This window comes from Canis lupus, chromosome 33 (assembly GCF_011100685.1).
Source record: "Canis lupus familiaris isolate Mischka breed German Shepherd chromosome 33, alternate assembly UU_Cfam_GSD_1.0, whole genome shotgun sequence".
NCBI lineage: Eukaryota > Metazoa > Chordata > Mammalia > Carnivora > Canidae > Canis > Canis lupus.
This window is the reverse complement of record NC_049254.1, coordinates 29,076,680-29,101,558: the sequence shown is the minus strand read 5'-3', so window position 1 is coordinate 29,101,558 and position 24,879 is coordinate 29,076,680. Positions and strand designations below refer to the sequence as shown.

The window sequence follows — 24,879 nt, the reverse complement described above, 5'->3', positions numbered from 1 at the left end:
TTTTTTTTTAAATTTTTTATTTATTTATGATAGTCACAGACAGAGAGAGAGAGAGAGAGAGAGGCAGAGACACAGGCAGAGGGAGAAGCAGGCTCCAGGCAGGGAGCCCGACGTGGGACTCGATCCCGGGTCTCCAGGATCACACCCTGGGCCAAAGGCAGGCGCCAAACCACTGCACCACCCGGGGATCCCTGACCGTCCCTTTCAGATCGTGAGATGCGTACTCACGACATTTCCACAGTGTTAACATGTTTTTTAAGTTAATATATTAAAGTGGTAAAAAAAGAAAAAAATTTGTTTTCCAAATCGTGCGACAGGCCTACATAGAGAAGCTGCGTCCTTCCCTCTCACCTCCCGCCCCTCGCTCTCCCTGGTTTTCTCCACGGAGGGAACCGCTGCTGTGCTTTCCCGTGTGTCCTTCTAGAAACAGCCCTTTACAGGTGTGCACGTCCCTCCACACCTGTCGGGGTTCCCTCCGGGTGGGCGCATCATAGACGCACCCGGAGGCCTGGCTTCGCAGTAGGACTTCCTCGCATCTCGCAAATGTCCAGCCTGAGGGAAACCCCGGTGTCCCCTTCGCGTCACTGTGTTGGTTGGTTGGTGGGGGCGGGGGGGGGCTGCTGCTCCAGGTGGCGGCGGCCCCTTGTGAAGCCTCCGCAAGGTCAGGGCCGCGCCCTCCTTTCCTTCCCGTGGTCAGGGCGGGAGGTGCTCTGGCTAAGGGTGTTGCCCACTGACCCTCAGAACAGACCCAGGTCTTCCAGCGATCGGATCCCAGAATCTTCAGTTAGAAATGAACTTACAGAGAGAAAAAGAAAAAGGAAATGAGCTTGGAGATGATTTTGTCTCATTTTGAAAATGAGGAGAGAGGACCAGAAAGGGGAAGGGACGTGCTCGCAGTCACACCGCCGCCGGCTGCAGCCTCGGGGCAGGGCTCCCTCCCGAGCGTGCCCGGCCCGGCCCTGTCTCCCCAGCCCGTGGGCCTGAGTGGCTGGGAACGCAGGTGGCTGCAACGAAGTTTCCAGGGGCGCCTGGGGGGCTCAGCCGGGGAGTGTCCGCCTGCGGTGGGGGGGGGTGACCCCGGGTCCTGGGGTCTTGATGGGGCTCCCCGCTTCTCTCTCGGCCCCTGCCCTCTGCCGGGCGCTCTCTCAGTCTCTAACAAATCTTTAAAGAAAAAGAAAAGAAAAGAAAAAAAGAAAAAGAGAAAAGAAAAGAAAAGAAAAAAAAGAAAAAAGAAAGAAAAGAGGATTTGGGATGAACGCTGCATGTCAACCATCCAGGGACTTGGGACAGTTACTGTCGCAGACACCGCTGGAGTCCCTGCCTAACAGGAGCCTGGGCATGCGACACCTGGGTGCGACAAGCAGGAAGCCAGGGATGCCTGCGTTTAACAGGTGGCCTGAGCCCGGGGACCGCGGGCCCGCCGGGTGGCACAGCAGGGCTACACCGGCCTCGAGCCCTGGCAGGCGCGCTGGGTACCCGGGGAGGAGGGCCAGGGGGGCTTCGTCGCCGGCAGAGCCTCGGGAGTCCGGTGACCTTCCCTCCTGCTGTGGGCTCACCCAGCTCCAGGTGGCCTCTTCTCGCGTTCAGCTCATGTTCCTGTCGGGGGACGTGCCCCAGCGTGGAGGTAACTGAAGCCCCCCCACCCCCGCCTCCTGGTAGAGAAGGAAACTGAACCAAGCTCTTGGTGAGGCCCCTGGATATGCAGGCCAGGGCCGCTGCTTGGAAGCGGGCTCAGAGAGCCTGGCTCCGTGGAGGGCAAGGGATGTTCCGGGCAGTCTCGGTGCCCTTGGACCTGCTGCTGCTGCTCACTGCGGGGGGCTCAGCCCCAGCTCCATCTCCTTCACCCGGAGAACCATCCTTGCAAACCCATCTTAGCCGTAACCTCTGGGAGGTCTCTGAGCTTCTAACCCCAAAGCCTCTGGCTCCTAAAATTGCCTGTTCCTCCCCCGTCTTAGAATTTAGCACCAGGCACTGAAATTAGTGGTTTCAGTGTGTGTGTGGCCAAGTTTTAGGAATGTCCCAGGTGCGTTTGAAAAGAACATACGTGCCTTCTTCAGCTGTCGTGTGTGGTACACCACGTAGGACCATTTTATTAAGCTTTTAAATTGCGGGGTTCAAACCTTTTTCCTTACTGATTTTTTCAATCTGCTTGATCTGTCAACCTCTGAGAAAGGCGTATTAAAATCTACTTCACTGTGGGACTTGCCAACTCATCCTTATAGTTTTGTCGGTTCATATATTACACAAGTTGATAAGCCATCCCATTAGGCGTAGGCAGGCTTTTAATTCTTATGTTTCATTGAATTGAAACGTTTATCCACACGTTATGATCCTCTATTTTCATTTATATCCTGATTTACCCCTCCCCCTCAACTTATATAATGAGCACGTTCCCTTGGAAAATTTTGAGGACACATATGGATACTCCATATGGAGAAATCAGAATTTAATGAACTGGTCCACTATTATTAGACATTTACTGTTTCCAGTTTTTCACTTTTTATAAATCATACTGCGATTAGCATCTTTGTATACAGTTATTTCTGATTATTGCCCCTGGGTAGATTCCTAGTAGTGGAATTACCAAGTCATGGCATACGAACATCTTAATGACTTACCATGCGTGTTGCTTCTTCACAGCTGTGGGTCAAATTAGAATTTTCAGGGCAAAATCACCCAACGGACGCTCATTGAACTATCTTTTCCTAAAATCCCTCAGTGTGTTTGGCTTGGTCTTTGACAACAGGGCATCCCTCATGTCTGTGCACTTAGTGGACAACATACGTCGTTGAGAACTTTAATGATCTCTGCTAAACATCGCCTGTTAGACTCGCCCATCCCTTCCAACTTGCCAATATCTCAGCCTCTGATTTGGCGGCGACTGCCACCAAGGTGGGCTCCGTGGCCTCTGCAGCTTCTCCCTGGAGTCAGGATGCAAGTGATGAGAAGAGACTCATATGGGGATATCAAGCTCTTTTCCGATAAGACTAAAGAAGTTACAGTTTATTAAACATCTACTGGGCACCTGGGGGGGCTCAGTGGTTGGGTGTCTGCCTTCAGCTCAGGTGGTGACCCTGGGGTCCTGGGATGGAATCCCACATCGGGCTCCCTGCATGGAGCCTGCTTCTCCCTCTGCCTGTGTCTCTGCCTCTCTCTCTCTCTGTGTCTTTCATGAATAAATAAATAAAATCTTTGAAAAACCCCAAACCATGTACTATGCATTATGCACTACACATTTGTTAGCTCATTGATCATCACACACCGCCCCCCGCCCCCACACCCCAGGGTAAGTATTAGGGTCTCCATGTGAAGGTGCAGAAACTGGAAATCAGAGAGAGGAGCCCTAAGGGGCCGCCCCGCCCCGCGCCGCTCGCACCTGCCGCCAGGTGGCAGTGTGCCCAACGAGCCAGGCGCTCGCAGCCACCTGAACCCAGGGCAAAGCTAAAGCTGCCTTTTCCCCCCCCAAGCCGGTCAAAGCAGCACCGGCTCTTATTGACATGCTTAAAACTGGATTATTCAATAGAATAAACATTAACCCAGAAGCCACATTTCTCGGGGTAAAAAAAACATATAATAAACAGACCTTTGAACTTGGACCCTTCTAGCCCAGATTTCATCAATAAAATCCCTTAGGGGAAAGTGCTCCTAAGTCATCCGCACCTGCATGATGCGCCCTAATTTTCTGCCCACTGTTTGCTACCCCCCCCCACCCCGACCCCGACGCACCTCGGCGGGAATTGAGGCTGCAGGGCCCACCTGGGCGGGGGGCTAGGGCCCGGGCCTCTGGTCTGGGCCCTCCTGGGGGTTCGCAGATCTCGGGAGACCATCCCCACGCACTAACATCCATGGTTGGGAGGAAGGACCTGCCTCTCTCTTTTTTCTTTTCTTTAAAGATTTTATCTATTTATTCATGAGAGAGGCAGAGAGAAGCAGAGGGAGAAGCAGGCTCCTTGCAGGGAGGGGGACTCGATCCCACGACCCCGGGGTCACGCCCTGGGCCCAAGGCAGGTGCTCAACCCCTGAGCCACCCGGGCGTCCTGACCTGCCTCTTTCTGACCTAAGACCCCACAAACCCCCTCTAATCATTTCCCCAGCCTTCCAGTTACAGTTTGAGATTTTTCTGCATCCTTAAAAAATTTTTTTTGAATTTTTTTCTTTTTAGAGTTCCTGAACAAGCCTGAGGGTTTTGCTCTCTGATTTCCCCCGCTTGATCAGCAGCATATTTTTCAAACCGTTTGAACACAAGCACACGCTCGTATTGTCAAACTGTACTATATTTCAACAGAAATAGAGCATAACAGGGATGTTGTTAACATTCCAGTACATGCTGGTTCTGCCCGGATGGTCCAGGGTTGGGCACCCAGCTGCTCCCAGGGGAGTCCCTGGTTGTGAGCGGCCCACCGCCTCGTGCCTGGGGAAGGGTGTCCCTGCTGGGGGCTCTGGGGGGGCGGGGGCAGGCCCTAGGCTGCAGCCCAGGGGTTCTGAAGTGGAGTTTCAGGCCTGGGTTGACCCCTGGCTCCACCTTCTAGAAATTCTGTGATTTCAGGTCATCTATCTAGGGGGCCGAGCCCGCTTTCTCGGTGCAGAGTGTGGCTAATATAGCACCTACTGTGCAGAGATGTCGCATCAGACACAGTAGCGCACGTCAGATGTTTAGGACGTGCCTGGCCCGCCGGCCTCAGTGCTCAGTAACGTTGGCTGTGGTTCAGTTTAAGGAGTCAGGGAGAGCGTGAGATCACGGCCCCCTGCTGCTGCTGCGCCCACAGAGAGCATCGCAGTCTGTGCCATGGTCTCAGTGTCGTGTCCAGCTCATGTATAGATCGAAGTCCTAATGCCCCACGGGACAGAATTAGGAGATGACACTGCTGGTCCTGAGGTTGGGGCCCTCACGAAAGGGATTAGTGCTCTTATATTATATGTGTGTGTGTATATATATATATTTATTTATGATTTTATTTATTTATTTATTTATTTATTTATTCATGAGAGACCGAGAGAGAGAGGCAGAGACCCAGGCAGAGGGAGAAGCTGGCTCCTCGCAGGGAGCCCAACGTGGGACTCGATCCTGGGACCCCGAGGTCACGCCCTGGGCCTAAGGCAGATGCCAAACCCCTGAGCCCCCCAGACGACCCGGGATTAGTGTTCTTATATAAGAGACCCCACAGAACTCCCTTGCCCCTTCTGCCAGGCGAGGATGCAGCAAAGAGCTGGCAGTTGGCAACCCTGAAGGCATCTGACCATGCTGGCACCCAGAACGGTAAGAAAGGAATTTCTGTTATTTATAAGCCACCTAGTCTGTGGTATTTTGTTATACCAGCTCAGAAGGAAGAAGAGAGTCTAATTTTCTCAAATAACTAGATGTCTTGCTTTACCAGCTTGAATGAAAATAAGACTCTATCTTTTAAGGCGCAAATCAGTGATTCCAAGCAGCCAATACACTACGTATTAAGAGTGCCTTCCCCTTATTTGTCTAATGTACTTTAATAAAGTTTTCAAGAGGTAAATGTTTAAATCAAAAATTAAAAAAAAAGAAGGATGCTTGTTGGTGGCTCAGTAGTTGAGCATCTGCCTTCGGCTCAGGTCGTGACCCCGGGGTCCCGGGATCGAGTGCTGCCTCGGGCCCCTGCATGCATAGAGCCTGCTTCTCCCTCTGCCTGGGTCTCTGCCTCTCTCTGTGTGTCTCTCATGAATGAATGAATGAATGAATAAATAAATAAATAAATAACTCTCTTAAAAAGGAGAGCATCCTACACTAATAGTAGGAAACCAATCGGAGACCCCGGGGTGCTTCGCAGTCCTGGTCACTTGACCTCTGAGAAGATGGGAGCAGGTCAAAGGGGCCACCCTTCAGTGGCTGTGCTGAGGTGGCCGGCAGCCGAGTGTGAGGCTGCGTCCCCTCAGGCAGCCGTGGGCCACCGAGGCCTGCCTCCCTCACCGCAGGGGTTTCTTGGGGCCGGGACTGGGACGAGGAGTCCTCTCCGGGCAGCAGGACGGGCAGCACCGGGCAGCGTGGGCTCCCCGGAGCCGGTGTTTTGGGGAGACTGAGCCGTTGAGCTCATCCACACACAGGCCCTGGGCAGCCGGTGCTAGTCTCCCCCATAGCTCAGGAAGAGAAGCCCCCCCCTCCCCCAGGCTGGGACTTTCCCTCGCTGCACCTGCTGGCAGAAGAAAAAAAAAAAAAGAGCCCAGTGATGCTAGGAACCCCTCTCCTCTAGGCAGGATCAACTCACCCGCATCACCAGAGCGCTCCCTGCCCTCCCAAAACCCAAGTGGGGGCCCTAATACTGCAGAGGAGGCTCTTGCTCTCCCAGGCCTAAGGGCCACCCTCATTCCTGCCCATTCCCTTCGGGAGAAACAGCCGTCCTGTTGCCTCTAAGTTCTGATGAGGGAAGGGAAGCCTGAGGGAGGTAAGTGGCTGCCCACTACCCCCCCCCCCCCCTCCCGCCAGCCATCGGGCTGAGCCCACACTCCTGACACCCAGCCTGGAACCCCTTCCCCAGACGCAATGGGCCCAGGGAGAACAGTGAAATTGCAAGGAAGAGCGAAGGGCAGGGGCAGGGGGCAGGGCAGGGCAGTTAAGTCAGCCCTGCACAGTGTTGCGTGAGCAGTTGATGAGGGTGGAAGTGATGAGGGGCCCACTGGATGCTGGTTTTCAATTTTAGTAGGAACTTCCCTCAAGAGTTCCTCAAGAGTTGTGCAATTAGGTGCTTAATGAATCAGAAGCACTTTTTCTTTTCTTTTTTTTTTTTTTTGAAGATGAGAAGGAAATACCCCGCGCAGGTTCATGGGCTGTGGGGGCTGCTTAAAAACCAAAAGCAAAACCATGAAGGCTGGGGACGGTGAGTTCTGCTCATTTGCATAGGAGCTGCCAGGAATTTGTAGATTGAATTTGGGCCCTAACAAGGCGCGCATACAATCAAATTAACTAATTAGCGCAAATGTCTGCAACTGCTCTCGGGACAATCACGCAACCGGGGAGCGCGAGGACCCGGGAACTTCACAGTCTCGCTCTATCCCCCGCAGCTGCCTGGGCGCAGGCCGCACGGGGCCTCCCGCAGCCCTGGGGGGCGGGGCCGAGGCCGGAGGTCACACCTGTGCTGCCGGCTGGGCCGGACCCCTCCGCGCCGCCCCCGCCCTGGGGTGCTCTTCTGTATTGAAACCCGGAGCAGCTCAGGACCACGTAGCGTCGCGGGGCTCGGGGGCGCAGGTGAGCAAGGAGGGCATCAGCGCCGGGCTGGGGCTCCTGGGGGGCATCCCAGCTGCCCGGGGCGCTCGCCGCAGGCCCGTGGGCAAGAAGCCTGGGAGAAATGTGTTGCTCCGTGCACCGGCCGTGCATCGTCCGTGCACCCTCCGCGCACCTTCCGCGCACGGTCCGTGCACCCTCCGCGCACCCTCCGCGCATCGTCCGTGCACCCTCCGTGCACCGTCCGTGCACCTCCGCGCACCCTCCGTGCACCGTCCGTGCACCCTCCGCGCACCCTCCGTGCACCTCCGTGCACCTTCCGTGCACCGTCCGTGCATCGTCCGCGCACCGTCCGCGCACCGTCCGCGCACCCTCCGCGCACCCTCCGCGCACCGTCCGTGCACCCTCCGCGCACCCGCCGTGCACCTTCCGTGCATCGTCCGTGCACCCTCCGCGCACCCTCCGCGCATCCTCCGTGCACCCTCCGTGCATCGTCCGTGCATCCTCCGTGCACCCCCCGCGCACCCTACGTGCATCGTCCGTGCACCCTTCGCGCACCCTCCGTGCATCGTCCGTGCACCCTCCGCGCACCCTCCGTGCACCTCCGTGCGCCCTCCGTGCACCTGTCGCTCTTGGGGTGGCACCCCGCCTGGTACCTTCCGAGGGACCCTGAGCCGTTTGAGGTGAGGGGCTCGGCCCTGAGACCTGGGACGGCGCTAGCTTGTGGCCGAGCGTGGGGACCTCCCCCAGACAGGCCCGCGTCCCGGCTCTGGCTTTGGGTGTCCGGGGCCAGGGTGGGGTCGGGGGGCGCCCGAGCAAGGGGGTGCACCCTGGCCCTCGTCCCGGTGCTGTGTTCCTGCTGGAGTGCGTGTGACCCCGCGCCCTACGGAGCTGAGCTCTGCACCTGGGAAGAGACACCTGTGCCGCCGCGGGGTCCCGATGGCCGGGCTGGGAGGCGACCGGCTCACCCCTCGGCTCCGCAGGTCTCCAGCCCTGAAGCCGTCGGCGAGAGCTTCCCGTGGGCTCCGTGGCGCGCCCAGCCCGGGGGCCCGCGGGGGGCGCCCCCACCTGGCGGCCGGGCAGCGCGGCCCCGCCCCCACCTGGCGGCCGGCCCGAGGGGGCGGGGCGTCGGCCGTAGCCCCGCCCCCAGGCCGCCGCGCAGGCCCCTCCCCGGCAAGTCGGGGGGCGGGGGGCGGGGGCGCGGTTGTGGGGCGCCAGGTACGCCCGGCTCATCGCCTGTGAGGTCCGCAGCGGCGTGAGCATCCGAGAGGCAGATGCACTCGCGTGGCTTTGGGGGGCCCCAGCGTGGACCCCACTCCCTCCCCGACGGTGGCTCGGCCTCAGCGGGCTCGGGCTGCTAAGGCTTGGCCGGGGCGGAACCACTGCCGGCCGCAGCGCCGTGCCCAGGTGCCCAGGTGCCCAGGTGCCCAGGTGCGGGCTCCGGGGTCGCGAGGCCGCAGCGCCCCCAGCTGCGCGTCTCCCTCCGCGGGGCCTTCACGGGAAAGCTCTCTCCACCTCTGGGGATCCACCAAGAAGTTGGAAGACTGGCCCCACCTCCCAGGACTCCCCAGGCGGATGGGTGGGGAGGGGGGATTCCAGTCCATCATCCTGGCCGGGAGGTCCAGGGGTGCCGGGTACTTCACCTCCAACAAAGGCTCCGTGGGGTCACCTGCTGCTTCTGTACCTGTCGCTGTAAAACAAAGCGCTGCAAAAACCAGAGCCTCCGAAGGACCATGACGACCGTTGACTTGTGCGTGATCCTACAGCCCGGGCCAGGCTCAGGGGGAACAGTCTGCTCTGCACGGTGTCGCCTCCAAAGTGACCCAGTGACCTGGCCGTGGGCTGGCGCTGAGCCCTGGCTGGGGGGTCAGCCGGGTTGTCGGCTGGGGGCTCGGGTTCTTCTCCGTGTGGCGTTGGGCTTCCTCACAGCATGGAGGCCGAGCGCCCACAGGGAGGAAGGGGGCTGCCAGGCCGGTTCGGGGCCCAGCCCACAGGGTCCCTTCCAGCACATGCTGCTGGGGCAGCAGTCTCAGGCCAGCTCAGATTCTGGCAGGCGAGCAGGTGCCTCTGCTGGATGGGCGAGCGGGCCGCGTGCAAAGGCAGATGGTGGCATCTTTGTAGACGGGGCCACGGCCACACCGCCAGGCCTCTGGAGCCCAGGGGGTGTGCGGAGCCTGGAGCTGCCCCCTGCTCTGCAGTGGGGTACACAGTCGTGCTGGCTCAGGGCTTGGAGGCAGAACCCGGGGCTTGCTGGCGTCAGGATCATCCAGGCGAGCGGGAGTGTTTCCCGCGGGTCAGAAGCGACCACGCAGGAGGGAGCCCACGGGGTCCCAGCGGGAGGCTCGAGGTGAGATGGCACAAGAGGCCACCCAGGGTGCAGATGCACCTGCGGGTCAAGGGAACTCTGGGAGGAGGGTCCTGGGGTGAGAGTCTCTGCAGGACCCATAGAAGCACCCGCAGCAGCAGGTCTGCTCTAGCCCAGCCCCGGGGTGCCGGGGGCCAGGGTGCCCGGGTGCCCAGCGAGCCACCGCCGCTTCCCTCCTCCGCCCTCTCCTTCATCTGCTGATGGGCCCCCCGGCGAGGTGGGGGCGACGGAGTGGGTCAGGGAAGGAGCCTTTCCCAGAGGCAGTGGCACCAGCTGCTGAGAGGGGGGAGGACTCTAACTCCTGGTGATGCCCTTCAGGGCTAAGGACTGCAGGCGGGGTCTCGCCTACACCTGGGCGCACAGGGGCTCAGGCGGCTCCGTTTTCATCCTGTAGCAGAAGAGAAGCTTAAAGGGCACTGGGAGGCCAAAAAAACCCAAAAAACAACCCAGTTTAGTCACAAACCAAGCTTGTCCGTCCTACAGATACAATCAGCGAGTGGTACCACGATGAGCCCAGGGTAGACGGCGGGTCTACACCGCTGCTCCACAGCTGGAACGTGGCCACGACCCTGCAGTCCAAGGCCACAGCGGGGCCCGCGTGGCTCAAAGTGTCCCGCAGGAGGTTCTTCCTCTGACCTTGCTCTGGGGGGGGAGCGGGTGGCGGGGAGGAGCAGTTCCCCAGCAAGCTCACCCGCGTCCTGGGCAAGGCTTCGGGGTAGAAAGGGTTTTTGTTTCTCTGTCGGGCGTGGGATCGATCAGATCAAAAAGCTGTCTCCAGGGATCCCTGGGTGGCTCAGCCGTTGAGCATCTGCCTTTGGCTCAGGGCCTGATCCTGGAGACCCGGGATCGAATCCCACGTCGGGCTCCCCGTAGGGAGCCTGTGTCTCTGCCTCTCTCTGTGTCTCTCATGAATAAATAAATAAAATCTTAAAAAAAAAAAAAAAACTGCCTCCGACCCTGTGGCCCTGCGGCCCTGGCACGGAGGTCTGTCTCTCTCTGCCTTGGGTCTCGGTGGCGCTCACCTGTCGCCGACCGGCCTTGGGCTGCGCGCCGGGGCAAGGCCTTCAGTGGCCCCGGCCGGGCCTCTGGTTGACGGTGCGGTCGCGGGGCCAGCGAGGGCAGCGGTGGCCCGGGAAGGCCGGCCACGGTAGTGCGATGCGAGCCCGAGCTGCAGGGTCCCCTCACGAGAGCAGCCGCTCTTGCCAGTGAAGGAGCAGCGCCCCCGCCTCCCGCGCACAGCTCCCCCTTGATGCCCCCGCTGTGGATCCATCCGTCACCCTTGGCTCACGATCCGGGAGCTGAGACACGCCTCGCCCACTGGAACGGGTCTTGCCGACAGCTCGGGGCGAACACACGAGAAATGAACAGAGTAATATGGGAGCAGCCATCTGGCTCACCAGGCAGAGCGGACCTGTGACTCTCCAGAAGTTCCTCTCTGATCCCAGACCTCCTGGCTGGGAGGGTGGATGCCACCTGGGCCACCTCGGCCACCTCTACCTGCGAAGTCTGAGGTCAAGACAATGAGGCTGGTTGGGGGAAAAGTGGATTCCCCCCTCCTCCTGCCTAGGGCCTCATTTAATAATCCATCTTCTTAGCTGAAGAACCTCTTCCTCCCAGAGGGGATCCGCCCTGGCAATGACATCGTGTCAAGGAAGTGTGGATGTCGCACTGCCCCTTTCCCCACTCCGAAGGATGTCCAGATCGGGTTCAAATGATATTTCAATACCATAACCCCAAGATTCATCTAGCAAGGATTCATATATTCATATAAACATAACAGTAAAGCTTGGATCCAGATTCTTTTTAACTCTTTTTTTTTTAAGATTTTATTTATTTATTCATGAGAGAGAGAGAGAGAGAGAGGTAGAGACACAGGCAGAGGGAGAAGCAGGCTCCACGCAGGGAGCCTGATGTGGGACTTGATCCCGGGACTCCAGGGTCACACCCTGGGCCAAAGGCAGGTGCTAAACCTCTGAGCCATCCCGGGATCCCTTCTTCTTAACTCTTAAATTGCCAATAAAATCTCCTGGGATGCTTCTAGTCATTGGCACCCTCCCCCAATCTTTGTGCTTCATCTGGCCACAGTTAGGTGCAGGCATGGGTGATGGTTTGAAAACATCCGTATGTTCTTTGGCACTCTCCCCTTTGGGAGGTAGGTCTTAGTTTTGCCCATATGGTATGGGCTGGAGTTAATGACTCACTTAGAATAAACAGAATATTCTGGAAGCGATGGTATCTGACTTCTGAGACTAGTTCAACAAAGGCTTGTGGGCTTCCTTCTTGGGTTCTCTCCTGACTTGCTCATTCCAGAGGAAGCCAGCTGCCATGTTAGGAGAACACTCAAGCAGCACTTCGGAGAGGCCCATGTGGCAAGGAACAATGGTGTGCCGCCCACAACCAATGCCAGGCGTGTTAGTGAGTCACCTTAGATCCCCCAGGCCCTGTCCAGCCTCCAGACACCTGCAGCCCTGGCGTCTTGACTGCAGTCTCGTGGGAGACCTCAGGCCAGAAAAACCCAGCTAAGCTGTTGCCAGATTCCTACCCCTGCAAACAGTTTGAGACCACAAATGTTTCTTGTTTTCCACTAAGTTTGGGGGTTATTTGTTATACAGCAACACGTGACTGATACTTTGTGACTTGCTTTGATCTGTGAAGGACGGACAGAAGTGTCATTTGCAGGGAGAAGCCCTAAGAACAAGGTACAGTTCTCTGTGGGGTTTTTTTCCTAGTCACTTTCTACCTGGTGGCAGCCTCATCGGCCTGCCCTGGAGTCAGCGGCCCAGCAGGGGAAAGATGACGTAGACAGAAGAGACGTTGAGGAGACTTTTGCGACAGAACCAGCCACGGGCCTGACCTCCTCCTGCTCCTGCTTAGCAGAAACCAACAGGGGAGGGTGAAGCATCTCAGGCCCGCTTTACCAGCCCCAACCTGAAGTGGCAGCGGACGCAGTAGTTGCCGGAACTGGGGGAGCGGCCTAGCTGCAGGAGAGGCCTACTTGATAGGACCCTGACCAGTAACCTTTGGTAAAGACAAGCAGCGGCTGGTCGCCAACAGCCCTGCAGGGCGGGCTCTGGAGACCAAACATCCAACCTTCCCTCCTGCTGGGGCTTTCCACCAGCCAGCCTGTGTAGGCTCAAGATTGGTGTCGACCCTGTTTAAATGACCCTTTAAAAATGGTACCCAACAGCTCCGTCTTTTAGCTCTTTAGGGGTGCAATTTGTAGCTTACTCATTTTGATGGTTCATTGAGAGGAGATTTTTCTTAGGAGAGCTGTACCGCTGAAGCCATTTTGAAGTTCTTCTGTGCAAGAAATGGACAGAATCTGGGGATCCCTGGGTGGCGCAGCGGTTTGGCGCCTGCCTTTGGCCCAGGGCGTGATCCTGGAGACCCAGGATCGAATCCCACGTTGGGCTCCCGGTGCATGGAGCCTGCTTCTCCCTCTGCCTGTGTCTCTGCCTCTCTCTCTCTCTCTCTGTGTGACTATCATAAATAAATAAATAAATAAATAAATAAATAAATAAATAAATAAATAAATAAATAAATGAATGAATGAATGAATGAAATGGACAGAATCTGCTTAGCTACTTTTTCACAAGGACGAATTTTCTTCCTTGTTAGATGGAACTTTCAGATGCCTATTGGCCTACTCATGGCCTCACTCTTAAGAGTCTTGCTCATGAGGATTGTGGTCTCCAATTTCAGGACAGCACATCTTTTCCCGAATGATCTTGGGCCCTCATCCTTCCACAAACACATATGATGGCCTGGCCTAGTCCTAAATCCAGCTAGAGGATTTGCACAGCGACATCCCTTCCTCCAGAGCTGCTTTAGCTTACCCAGGAGTCCTCACCAGGGAAAGGGCCAATTGAACAGCACTGAGATTACAGGATACATGACTCGCTGCAAAGTTCTGGAACTGTGTTTGCTCTTACAGAAAACCTATGCTGGGCAGCCTGGGTGGCTCAGCGGTTTAGCGCCGCCTTCAGCCTAGGGCGTGATCCTGGAGACCCGGGATCGAGTCCCACGTTGGGCTCCCTGCGTGGAGCCTGCTTCTCCCTCTGTCTGTGTCTCTGCCTCTCTCTCTCTCTCTCACTCTCTCTCTCTGTGTCTCTCATGAATAAATAAATAAATTCTTAAAAAAAAAAAACCTATGCCAACTGGAGATCTCCACTCTCTCATTAGAGCCTTGTTATTCTAGTGAGGTCAGTTCCACCAAGTGTCCACCACCCAGGCATCCTTTCCTTGGGACTTCGGATAGGTCATGGTTAATCACCAATGCTGGAGATTAAAAACCCCTTCTTGAGAAGTAAGTATTGGCTCTTGCCCAGCGTGGTCACTCTTGATGTTTGTACTGTGTGCAACGCTGGCCTGCTCTGCTGGTTGTATAGGAAGTCCAAAAGTCATAAATAGTCACAGGGTAATGTTAGCTCTTTCTTACAAACTTTCAATGAAACTTTCTTGACAATTTGAGGATAATTGATGGGTTGGTTTCCAAGGGCTGCTGCAACAAAGTAATACACCCTGGGTGGCTTAAAGCAACAGGAATTTGTTTTCTAGCAGTTCCAGTGGCTGGAAGTCCAAAATCAAGGTCTTGGCAGGGCTGTGCTCCCTCTAAAGTCTATAGGGGAGGATCCTTCCTTGCCTCTTCCAGTTTCTGGGAGACCCAGCTGTTCCTTGGCCTGTGACAGCATCAACGCAATTGCTTCCATCTTCTCATGGTTGTCCTCCCTTTGTGTCCCTTTTCTTATGAGGACACCAGTCATATTGGATTAGAGCCCACACTCCTCCAGCGTGACTTCGTTTTAACTAATTACACCTGCAGCAATCCTATTTCCAAATAAGATCACACTCTGAGAGGGCTAGGACCCTCCCTTTGGTCCTATCTTTTTGGTGGATGCAATCAACCCTCAAAAAATAGAGAAGAATTTACAACTAGTACATAGGCCTAGACCTCTCGTTAGAGCTCCTTGTTTGTTTGTTTTGTCAACTTAAAAAAACACCTGTCAAGTAGAATGTACATAGACCCTTTGTATATGAGAAAAATCTATGATGTTCTGTTCTGAGACATCTAATATTGGAAAGAAACAGTTTACTAGACTCTCAGAGCACTGGCCCAACATCAAATTAAAATAATGGTGTGTCTGTCAGGGTGGGGAGCATGGCAAGGGATCCTCAAATAGGATAAATATAGCCCATCTTCCCAGAGCACCAATTTTGTTAGAACTTTTAAGGGGGAAACACATTTTTATGTATAACACATTATGAAACAGACTGTAAAATTCACATGAATTTTAAATATAAATTGCAAATCTTCAAAGAAATTTTAGCTTACAGCTGGCCCTTTTGGGCTACAACCTCTTCTCACCCACCCCCAGCTCGTCTTCACGTGAGGGTGCTTTCATGGCAAAGCTTGAAGAAGCACAGGATCTGCAAGTGCCTTGCTGGTGGTAGAGCTCCACGTTGGGGAGGAAGACAAAATATGACCAGAAGACAAAACACCTGCACCCTGCCTCTCAGCTGTTCGCATAAGTACGTTCCCGAGGTTAGGGCAGCTTTCTTGCCCTGTATGTTTATGGCAGGTTCATAGAGAGCCGTTCAGGCAAATGGGCTTAACAGGATTTCTTTATAACTTGTTTAGAGAGGGAATCCCTGGGTGGCTCAGCGGTTTGGTGCCTGCCTTTGGCCCAAGGCGTGGTCCTGGGATCTCAGGATCAGGTCCCACTTCGGGGTCCCTGCATGGAGCCTGCTTCTCCCTCTGCCTGCATCTCTGCCTCTCTCTCTGTGTGTGTCTCTCATGGATAAATAAATAAAATCTTATAAAAAAATAAACTGTTTAAAGATAGTAAGGGATCTGAGCATCCAGTTCCGGGGGGTGGGTGTGTAGGGGATATGTTTCCCCTACCAAAAAGCAATTCTCCAACACCAGCTGGGGGTGTTACAATTCAACCCAGTTCTGACACTATCTACCCGGAGATGGTGTCAGATCCCCATAAGATAAGGGCACAGTCCCACAAGACTGTAACCCTTCCACCCTGCACCCCCAATCCTGTCACTTCAGTCACTAGCCCAGGTTAAGTCCAGGTTCTTACCTGTGCTTCTGACCAACAGGCTATAGATTGGAGGTTCCAGCTATCTTTCTTTGTTTTTTTTGTTTTGTTTGTTTGTTTTAAGATTTTATTTATTCATTCGAGAGAGAGAGAGAGAGAGAGAGGCAGAGACACAGGCAGAGGGAGAAGCAGGCTCCATGCAGGGAGCCCGATGTGGGACTTGATCCTGGGACTCCAGGATCATGCCCTGGGCCTACGGCAGGCGCTAAACCACTGAGCCACCCAGGGATCCCCCCTTTTCTAGTTTCTTTTTTTTCTTTTTTTTTTTTTTTTAAAGATTTTATTTATTCATGAGAGAGAGAGAGAGAGAGAGAGAGAGGCAGAGACCCAGGCAGAGGGAGAAGCAGGCTCCATGCAGTGAGTCCGACGTGGGACTGGATCCCGGGACTCCAGGATCACGCCCTGGGCTGAGGGCAGGCGTTCAACCGCTGAGCCCCCCGGGCTGCCCATATTTCTTTGGATTCAATTAATTTGCTAGAACGGCTCACAGAACTCAGGAAAACATTTAATTTACTAGATTACTGGTTACTTATGAAAGGATAGAACAGGAGCAGCCAGGAGAAAAAGATGCAGAGGACAAGGGATGGGAGGGGTCATGGAGCTTCCATGCTCTCTGGGTAAACCACTCTCCCTGGATCCCCAAATGTTCACCAACTCAGAAGCTCTCCGAACCCTGTCCTTCTGACCTGTTATGGAAGCTTCATTACACAGACAGGGCTGATTAAATCATTGCCCATTGGCAACTGCTCCATCCTCCATCCATCTCCCCTCCTCGAGGTCGGGAGGTGGGACTAAAAGCTCTCCCCCGATAGTTGGCTCCTTTGGTAGCCAGCCCCCCATCTTTAGGTGATTTCCAAAAGTCACCGCAGTAACATAAAGTCGGTTGTGGTTGAAAGGGACTTGTTGTGAATAACAAGACCCTCGTTTCACCCCTTGGCTCTGACTGAAGTGATTTCAGAAACTGAGGACAAGAGACCAAATATTACAACAAAACATGCTCTTCTTTCTCTTCCAGTTCAGGAAATTCCAAAGGTTTGGGCAGCTCTGAGCCAGGAATGGGGATGAAGACCAAATATACACTTCCTGTTATGAATTACATCGTCACAGATAGCCTGCAGGGTGCTTCGATACCCTTTACCTGGGGATTTGCATAATCAATGGCTGCTTGATCTTAGACCCCAGAGAAAGCTGCCTCCACAGAAGAATTCGTTAGAATTCTTTGTCATACTGGACAATGAAAATTATGTAACTTATTGTGTTTCTTTTTTGCTTCATTGCCAGAAATCTTAAAACCAAATTTCTTAGATCTTATAATATGTTCAACTCTGATGCCAGCAAATGCCTGCTCCTTCTGCCACCTTCAGATGGACTCTGAGCTGTTCCTGTCCTATACGTCAAGTCTTGTTTTGGTGTTGGAAACAGCCTACTCAGGAAGAGAGTGGGGCACAAATTATAATGAAAATCTTTTTTTTCAATCAGCTTTAAAAAGGATGGGATCAATTTACAACCAGAATTCAGGTGTAAGACCAAAAAGCCATGAACACAGACTAAAAGACAAGTCAAGCACTAAAGAGGAACAGCTGATGGATATTACTTTTTAATTTTTTTAATTTTTTTTATTTTTTTATTTTTTTGGATATTACTTTTTTAAAAAAGGAAAATCTGGGATGCCTGGGTGGCTCAGCAGTTGAGCATCTGCCTTTGGCCCAGGGCGTGATCCTGGAGTCCCAGGATCAAGTCCCACATCGGGCTTCCTGCATGGAGCCAGCTTCTCCCTCTATGTCTCTGCCTCCCTCTCTCTGTGTCTCTCATGAATAAATAAATAAAATCTTTAAAAAAAAAAAAAAGGAAAATCTATGTACATTCACTTATTCTGCTATCATAAACAATGCTGCAATGAATACCTATGTGCATAAACCTCTGATTTGTTCTTGAACGTATATTTCTGGAAGTGAAATGATTCCCCTTCTGGTGTAACGATTCTCAAGGGCAAATTAATTTGCTATTGTGTATGAGGATGTTTTGGGTCACAAGAGATGTAGTGTAACAACACAGTGGCCAGGACTCGACCCTAGATTCTGGTTCCGCTGGGTTCTGGCTGGCTTCAAGTCCTCATTCCCCTACTGAGTAGAATTAAAAGTTTACTTTGAGGGGATCCCTGGGTGGCTCAGCGGGTTAGCGCCTGCCTTCGGCCCGGGTCCTGGAGATCTGGGATCGAGTCCCACTTGGAGCCTGCTTCTCCCTCTGCCTGTGTCTTTGCCTCTCTCTGTGTCTCTCATGAATAAATAAATAAAATATTAAAAAAAAATAAAAGTTTACTCTGAGAGATAATAGTAAACACAATGGTGTACTCAGAAAAAAATAGAAACGAAATAGCAAGGGAACATAAGAACTAGAAAGCATAAAACAAAACGAAAGATGCAAACCCAAACAAAACCATTAGGACAATAAACGTGGGTGGGTTAAGCTTGCCTTGAGTAAAAGACAGTGATTCTCAAGTTGGGCCAGAAGCCATGCGTGAGATTGACTGCTTCGTCACCTTCAGCTGCCTCATGTCTGTGAAATCTAGCTCCCACATCCAACTCGCCCCAGACTCTCCCCTTGTCGTGGTGTGTAGATGGTCCCTCAACCCAATGGAGTCTCTTCAGCCCTTGTCTTTCTTAACTTCTTTGAACTATCTGGTGCTATTAGCCGCATCCTTCCTCTTGACACAGGCTTATATAAAGTTGCATGTTTTCTGGTTTTCTTCCTATCCCTCTGCCTACCCTTTCTAAGTATCTTTTTCCTTTGCCCATCTCTTAAATGTTGGCACTCTTCCTCGGGGGTCTGTCCTAGATTATTTTTCTTTCTCTCTTTCTGTAAACACTCCTAAAGCTTTGATGATCACTCACATGCTGATGGATCCCAAATCTAGAATTCCAGTCCTGGTCTCAGGAGAGATCCTGAGCTCCAGATCTGTATGTCCAACTGCATATTGGACATTTCTACTTCAGAATTTCGTAGGACTCTCAAACTCAACATTGCCCAACTGAATCTGTCATTTCTCCCATTTCTTTTTCCTGCTACTAGTAAGTGGTACCACCTGGCTGCTAAAGTTGGAAATCTGGGATCCAGCTTTGAGTCCTTCTCCCTTAAGCACCCACATCAAATGGACCAGCCTCTCCTAAATGTTTTCCAAAGTCCATTTGTTTCTTTGGAAGCCCACTTGCCCTTTCTTGCCTGGCCTGCCGAGCAGCTTTGGAAATGTCCTCCCTACATTAGTCACGCTACACTACAACCCAGTGTCTACGGTGTTCCAGAGTGCTGCTTCTATCACAAAAACATTGACCGTGACACTTCCCTGCCTAACGTCCTTCAGAGACAAGTCCCTTTGTGACCTGCCACTGAATTTCTTTTGTCTCGAGTGTGCCTTACTCTCTTTACACTCATGCTGTTCCTTTGCTCTAAGGTATTATTTACACCACTCTCCTTAGCTTACTTCCTCTCATAATTCAGCTTTCAGATTCAATGTCACTTTCTCAGGAAAATCTAAAGTAGTTCAGGCATCCTGGCCATGTGCTTCGTTATGACTATAAAATTTCTCTATGATTTATTGTAAAACTGTTGAAATTTCTTAATTGCCCTGTTTCCCTGTTGGACTGCAGGGTCCATGGAGACAGGAACTATGTCTATCTTTTTCACCACCATGTGCGCTAGCATTTGGCCCTGAGCCCATCATTAGATGCTCGGTAAACAGTTACTGAATACATGGAAAGACATGCAAAGATGTGTCCTCTTCACATTGCTCAAAATGGCAGAAAAACCTAGAAAATACCTAATTTTCTAACATGAAGGGATAAGTTCAATGAAGTATGACCCTTCATATATTGAATTACCCATGCGGTCCAGTCATTAGGAATATCACGGTAAAAAAAAATATTCAGTGACATTTGGAAAGATGTTTCTCATACACTGTTAGGTGAGGATGACAGTAGTGCATACAGGGAGTCTGATCATGGTTTTGCTCTTGTGTTTTTAGTTTTCCCTGAGAATTCTTATACTCTTGCGTCTACCTTTCTATTTATTCTGTTATTTTTCTTCTCAGCTTGTTTTCATCCTGTGGCTGTCTGCTCATGTTTTGTGAAAGACTGCTCTTCCTCCATTGTATCAAGGATGCTAAACAGTTTCCCTCTATTTTCTTTTTCATCCTGCAGTAGCCTGCATTTTCAGGAATTTGTCCCTTCTTCTTGTTCGTTAGTTAGGGAGGAAGGGATATGTCCCTTCTCTTATTCAGTAGCATTTTTTCATAGGCTCCATTTTTTTTCTCTTTTTACTTACTTGGATTGAATGAAACAATTATCTCTTGCTTGGGAGATAATAGCATCCTTTTCTTAGATCAACAGCTTGAGAGGAGGTTGGTGTGAATAGTTTCCAGTCAAATTCTGAGTTCTAGAGGACTCTAGTACAGCTTTGCTCACTGAGGTGACATCTTCAACACCTACTGCCTGGCTCTTTGATTCTGTGACCCCATATGGTACATAACAACTTCAATTCCTTTTCCATGAAAAGGAACCAAGGCTTCTAGGGGAAAACACTGATTCCAGGTCTAGGTTGGAAACATACAAAATAAACCTGAACTTCTCGTCATACCAGATAGTGAAGGTTATATGCATCCGAAGGACTCAGGAACTGATTCGAAGGGGCTTTCAATGCCAGTGACGGATAATTTGAACCTCTGTCAGGATAGTTGCAATGGATGGAAACACATCACATCATTAAATCCGTGAGTTCACGATACTACCGCCCCCTCCAAGCCCTGATTGGTCTCTGTGGGAGGGTGCTAGAGACCAACTCATTATTTTAAATCAAGGTAGGAAATCAAGCATTTATATTGCCTTTCCTGTATGAACTGTATCACTGAGAAACCAAATACAGATTGTAGAGAATTTCTTTTTATAGAAGCATTACAGTCAATAAATGAAGAAGGAAAGATAGAATTATAATCATTTTGCGACCCGTAATGTAATAATGGATCTAGACTTCAATCACCAGCAGCTGCTAACAATCGCATAAAAAGAGATGCCCGCAGACCTGAAGGGACTCCTGGTGGACGAAAACAGCAGCATCTATCAAGTAGTCTTGCCAAAAAGAAAATCTAACAAACCTGATCGAGCCTCTAGATTCAATTCCCTTTTTACAGGAAATTCAGAAGATCAGAAACATGTTAAACATCTCACCACCACCAACACGAGGATGCGATCATCAAAATCCAGACTGAGGGAAGCTCTCCCCTCTCCCCTCAACGAATAACTTCCCAGAGGACATATAATGGGAAAGGGAGAAAGTATAGGGTCTAAAAAGACACATCCCCAATGTATGGCCTGGATCCTGAGTCAAATTGTTTTAAAAAGTCATATTTATCAGACGGTTGAGAATCTGAGCACTGATGGGATTTCCTACAATATTAAGAAATTATATTAACTGCTTGGCTGATGATGATATTGTGTTAATGGGGAAAAAAAAGTCTGTATTTTTGGGGGCGCCTGGGTGGTTCCGTTGGTTGGGTGAATGCCTTCAGCTCGGGTCGTGATCCCAGGGTCCTGGGATGGGGTGGGGAGCCTGGAAGTAGGGTTCTCTGCTCAGCAGGGAGCCTGCTTCTTTCTCTCCCTCTGCTCCTCCCCACTGTGCTCTCCCTTTCAAATAAATAAAATCTTTTTCAAAAAGTCTTTATTTTTAAAGTTACATACTAAAATATTTATAGGCAAAATGATAGGCTGTTGAGAGTCTGTTTCAAAAGGTTTTGGGAAAAAATGGTATTGGGGGTAGGGTAGTGAATGGAATATAATAGAAACAAGATTGGCCGTGAATGGATCATTGTTGAACTGGGTGATAGGAACACCCTAGAGGGGGATGCCTGGGTGGCTCAGCCGTTGAGCATCTACCTTTAGCTCAGGTCCTGATCCCAGGTCAGGGGATCGAGTCCCACATCGGGCTCCCTGTGAGGAGCCTGCTTCTCTTTCTATGTCTCTGCCTCTCTCTGTGTCTCTCATGAATGAATGAATAAATAAATATTTTTTTTAAAAAGGAATACCCTAGAGGCTTTTATATGATTATACTAGCCTGCTAATTTTCCGCATCTGATATTCTCTTCAGTGAACAGTTTAAAAAATTGCAATAATCCAAAGACATTCAATGAACTAGCCTCCTGACACTTGACTCTAATACACAGTGCTTGTGCCCTTCCAGTACATGGGGATCAAGCTAAGATCAAGCCAAGTCAAAATGTGCCTTGAAAATCCTTTAAATTTCCCACAAAATAAGTAAATAAGGCATTGTGTACAAACCCTGTAGAGTGATTTTTATGCACATTAGATTTGAAAAACAAAAGGAAGATCCAAAAACTTGGAATACTTTCTCCGCTTGTTTTCCAGGACACCACTGTTTCTTGATTCTCCTCCCACCTAGCTACTTCTTTGCTGCTTTCCCGTCATCCTCCTCTCCATGTCGGAGTGCCCCAGGGAGCAGTTCTCAGATTGCATTTCTATCTACCCTAACTTCCTAGTGAATTCATCAAGCCTTATTTCTTTAAATAATGTCTGTAAACTGATGACTCCCAGATTTCTATCTCTAGCTCAGAATCATTCCCCTGAATGCCAGATTAATTTATCCAATTGCCTACTTGACATGTCCATCTGGAAGTCTAATAAGCATCTCAAATTAACATATTTGAAACAGAATTCTTGATTTCTAAATCCTTCCCATCTTGCTCCCCTTCCAGTGCTCCTCTTCCCTATAAATGGCACCAGTTGCTCAGGCCAAAAGCTTTAGAGCTGTCCTTAATGCCCCCTTTTCCTCTCACATCCCATAGTCAGTCTTTCATTAAACCCTATTTGTTCTTCCTTAAAATATATCCAGAATCCAATCACTTCTTACCACTTTTGCCTGGATTATTTCCGTAGTTTTGCCACTGCTCTTCTGGCTTCTATTCTTGCCCCACTTACTGTTTGTTCTCAAACCTAGCAACCAAGCGGTCTTACATAGATCACATTTACTGCTTCTCTCCAAATCTGCCCATTGTGTCCCATCTCGGAGGAAAATCCAAAGTCTTAATGTGGTTTATGAAGCCTTTCAAAGTATTGTGCAGTGAACTCCACTACTTTCCATGACCCACCTACCCCTCTGACCTTGTGTCTATTATGTTTCGCTGACTTGGCTCCAGCCCCGCTGACTTCACTGCTGTTCCTTGAACATGCCAAGCACCCTACCACCCCGAGACCTGCACCTTCCTGTGCTGCTTTGCTCAGTTCTCACATTAAAACCTCCCATAACATACACACACACTCCTTAGCACTTTCTCCCCACTTATTCTGCTTTATTTTTTCTACAACGCCTATCCTCTGGTCCACTACACATTTTTCATTTATTATCTATCTTCTCTATGGGAATGTAAACTCTTTAAGAATTGGAAATGTGTTTTGTTCACTCACTGCCTACAATAGTTCTTGGTACGGAGAGAGAGAGGCCCATGACATTACCTGAATGGGAAAATCAGAGAGGGAAGGGACAAGAAGAAAGTCTAGATGCCGATGGGTAGGCATGAGATATTAAAGACCCCCCCTTAAATCTCAGCAGTGAGCAGGGATGGGTGGGGAATCTAGAAGTGCTCCTGCTTGTCACCAGGTTTACTCCATTCCATCTTAAACTCCTCAAAGGCTGCCATGCTGTGATATGCTCTGTGGAGAAGCTTATGTTTCAAGAACCCAAGGGATCCTTGGTTCAAGAACCCAAGGGATCCTCAGTCCAACGACCATTTGTTGGAGCCAAATCCCTCCAACAATCCCATGAGTGAGGAAGTGGGTCCTTCCTTGTTGAGTCTTAAGATAACTATGTCTTTGGGGCTCCTGGAAGGCTCAGTTGGTTAAGTGCCTGCCTTTGGCTTATGTCATGATCCCAGGGTCCTGGAATTGAGCCTTATGTTGGGCTCCCTGCTCAGCGGAGAGTATGCTTCTCTCTCTCCCTCTGTGTGCTTTCTTTCTCTTTCTCTCTCTCAAATAAATAAATAAAGAAAAATATAAATCTTAAAAAAAATGGGGGGGTGACTATAGCTTTGTGAGAGACCTACGGCCGGAGCACCCAGCTAAGCCATTCCTGGACTCCAACCCACAGGAACTGTGGGAAAATACATGTTGTCTTAAGCCCCTATGTTTTGGGGTAGTTTGTTACACAGCAATCGTTAGGAAGACAGAGTTTGGTATAGTGACTGGACCAGAAATTCCTTGAAAGCAGCGACTGTTTACTCAGTGCTTGCCAGACGAATATTTTTTAAATGACTGGATGACTTAGAGTTTTAATCTTTTTCCGTGTCTGTGTGTATTTTAGGGGAGAGTTGGGGAAAGCTACCTCAGGCGGCTGCTAACTAGATGCTACTTTCAATGTGGTGCCTGCCAGGGCCCCGACCTCTCCGAGGTTAGGATGCCGCAGACAGAGGGGCGCTTCCCCCGTCCTCCCTCCGAGCGGCCCAGAGCGGGGCACCAGCGGGGAGGGAATGACGTCCCCAGTGACAAGGGCCCCTTGAGTAGAAATCTGAACGTTGCTCCTCGTGGGCCACAACCTGTAGTTCGCGAGCGCAGGTTATTGTTACGGATCAAGCTGCTGGACTATTTCCCTCTTCGATTAAGATTCACAGGCCTTCGCAGTGTGACGGGTGCGGCGGGGAGGGGACATCTGTGAAGCCGGTAATGCCAGGGCCTAGGTCGCCAGCATTTAAGTCCCTCGTTTTGAACCTCAACAGAGAGTGTGACGAAGACAAGAAGAGATTCAGTGCGTTAACTCTTGGGCCCAAGCATCTGATTTTTCCAACTGCACATGACACGGGCAACACCTCCACGGGGACAGAGTGACTTCCTTTCATCAGAAAGCTGAGCGAGCCTCAAAGTGAAGGTTCCTTATTGTACCAGTCAGAGGCTCAGAGGACGGCTCGGCTCAGCCCAGTCATGTGGGCAGCGGCCGGGCCGACAGGGAAACTAAAAAGCACCGGATGTGAACATTTCCCTTTATGCCCAGGTCTCTTCTAGGTGGATGATGTGAAAGCTCAGGAGAAAGGTGGTTAGGTCAGGATCTTTCCACTGAGTCCCACATTCCATATTCCAGGAAAGGATCTCTACTCTCTATGGGGTGTGTGCTGGGGCCCCGCGGATTGAGAGAATGCAGCTGCTTGGCTTTTTTTACTCAAATTTGTATGCTTC

The 24,879-nt window shown here is 51.3% G+C and overlaps 1 protein-coding gene across 1 annotated transcript; it reads left to right on the top strand.

The window, feature by feature from the left end:
• The first annotated feature begins 1,374 nt into the window (after nucleotides 1–1,374).
• LOC119867271 (collagen alpha-1(I) chain-like) lies at nucleotides 1,375–17,346 on the top strand. Its single transcript, XM_038582491.1, has 5 exons — nucleotides 1,375–1,624; nucleotides 5,189–5,257; nucleotides 7,004–7,207; nucleotides 14,924–15,077; nucleotides 16,671–17,346. Exons 1-5 carry the CDS (start codon nucleotides 1,375–1,377, stop codon nucleotides 16,807–16,809), a joined length of 816 nt encoding a protein of 271 aa, XP_038438419.1. The 3' UTR covers nucleotides 16,810–17,346.
• The last annotated feature ends 7,533 nt before the right edge of the window (nucleotides 17,347–24,879 follow it).

Excerpts from the sequence above, each read along its gene's own strand:
- LOC119867271 (XM_038582491.1), top strand. The coding sequence starts at position 1,375 with ATGCCTGCGTTTAACAGGTGGCCTGAGCCCGGGGACCGCGGGCCCGCC. Across the intron at positions 1,625-5,188 it reads GGACGTGCCCCAGCGTGGAG|GCGAGGATGCAGCAAAGAGC; the intron begins GTAACTGAAGCC and ends CCCTTCTGCCAG. Across the intron at positions 5,258-7,003 it reads CCATGCTGGCACCCAGAACG|TCTCGCTCTATCCCCCGCAG; the intron begins GTAAGAAAGGAA and ends GGAACTTCACAG.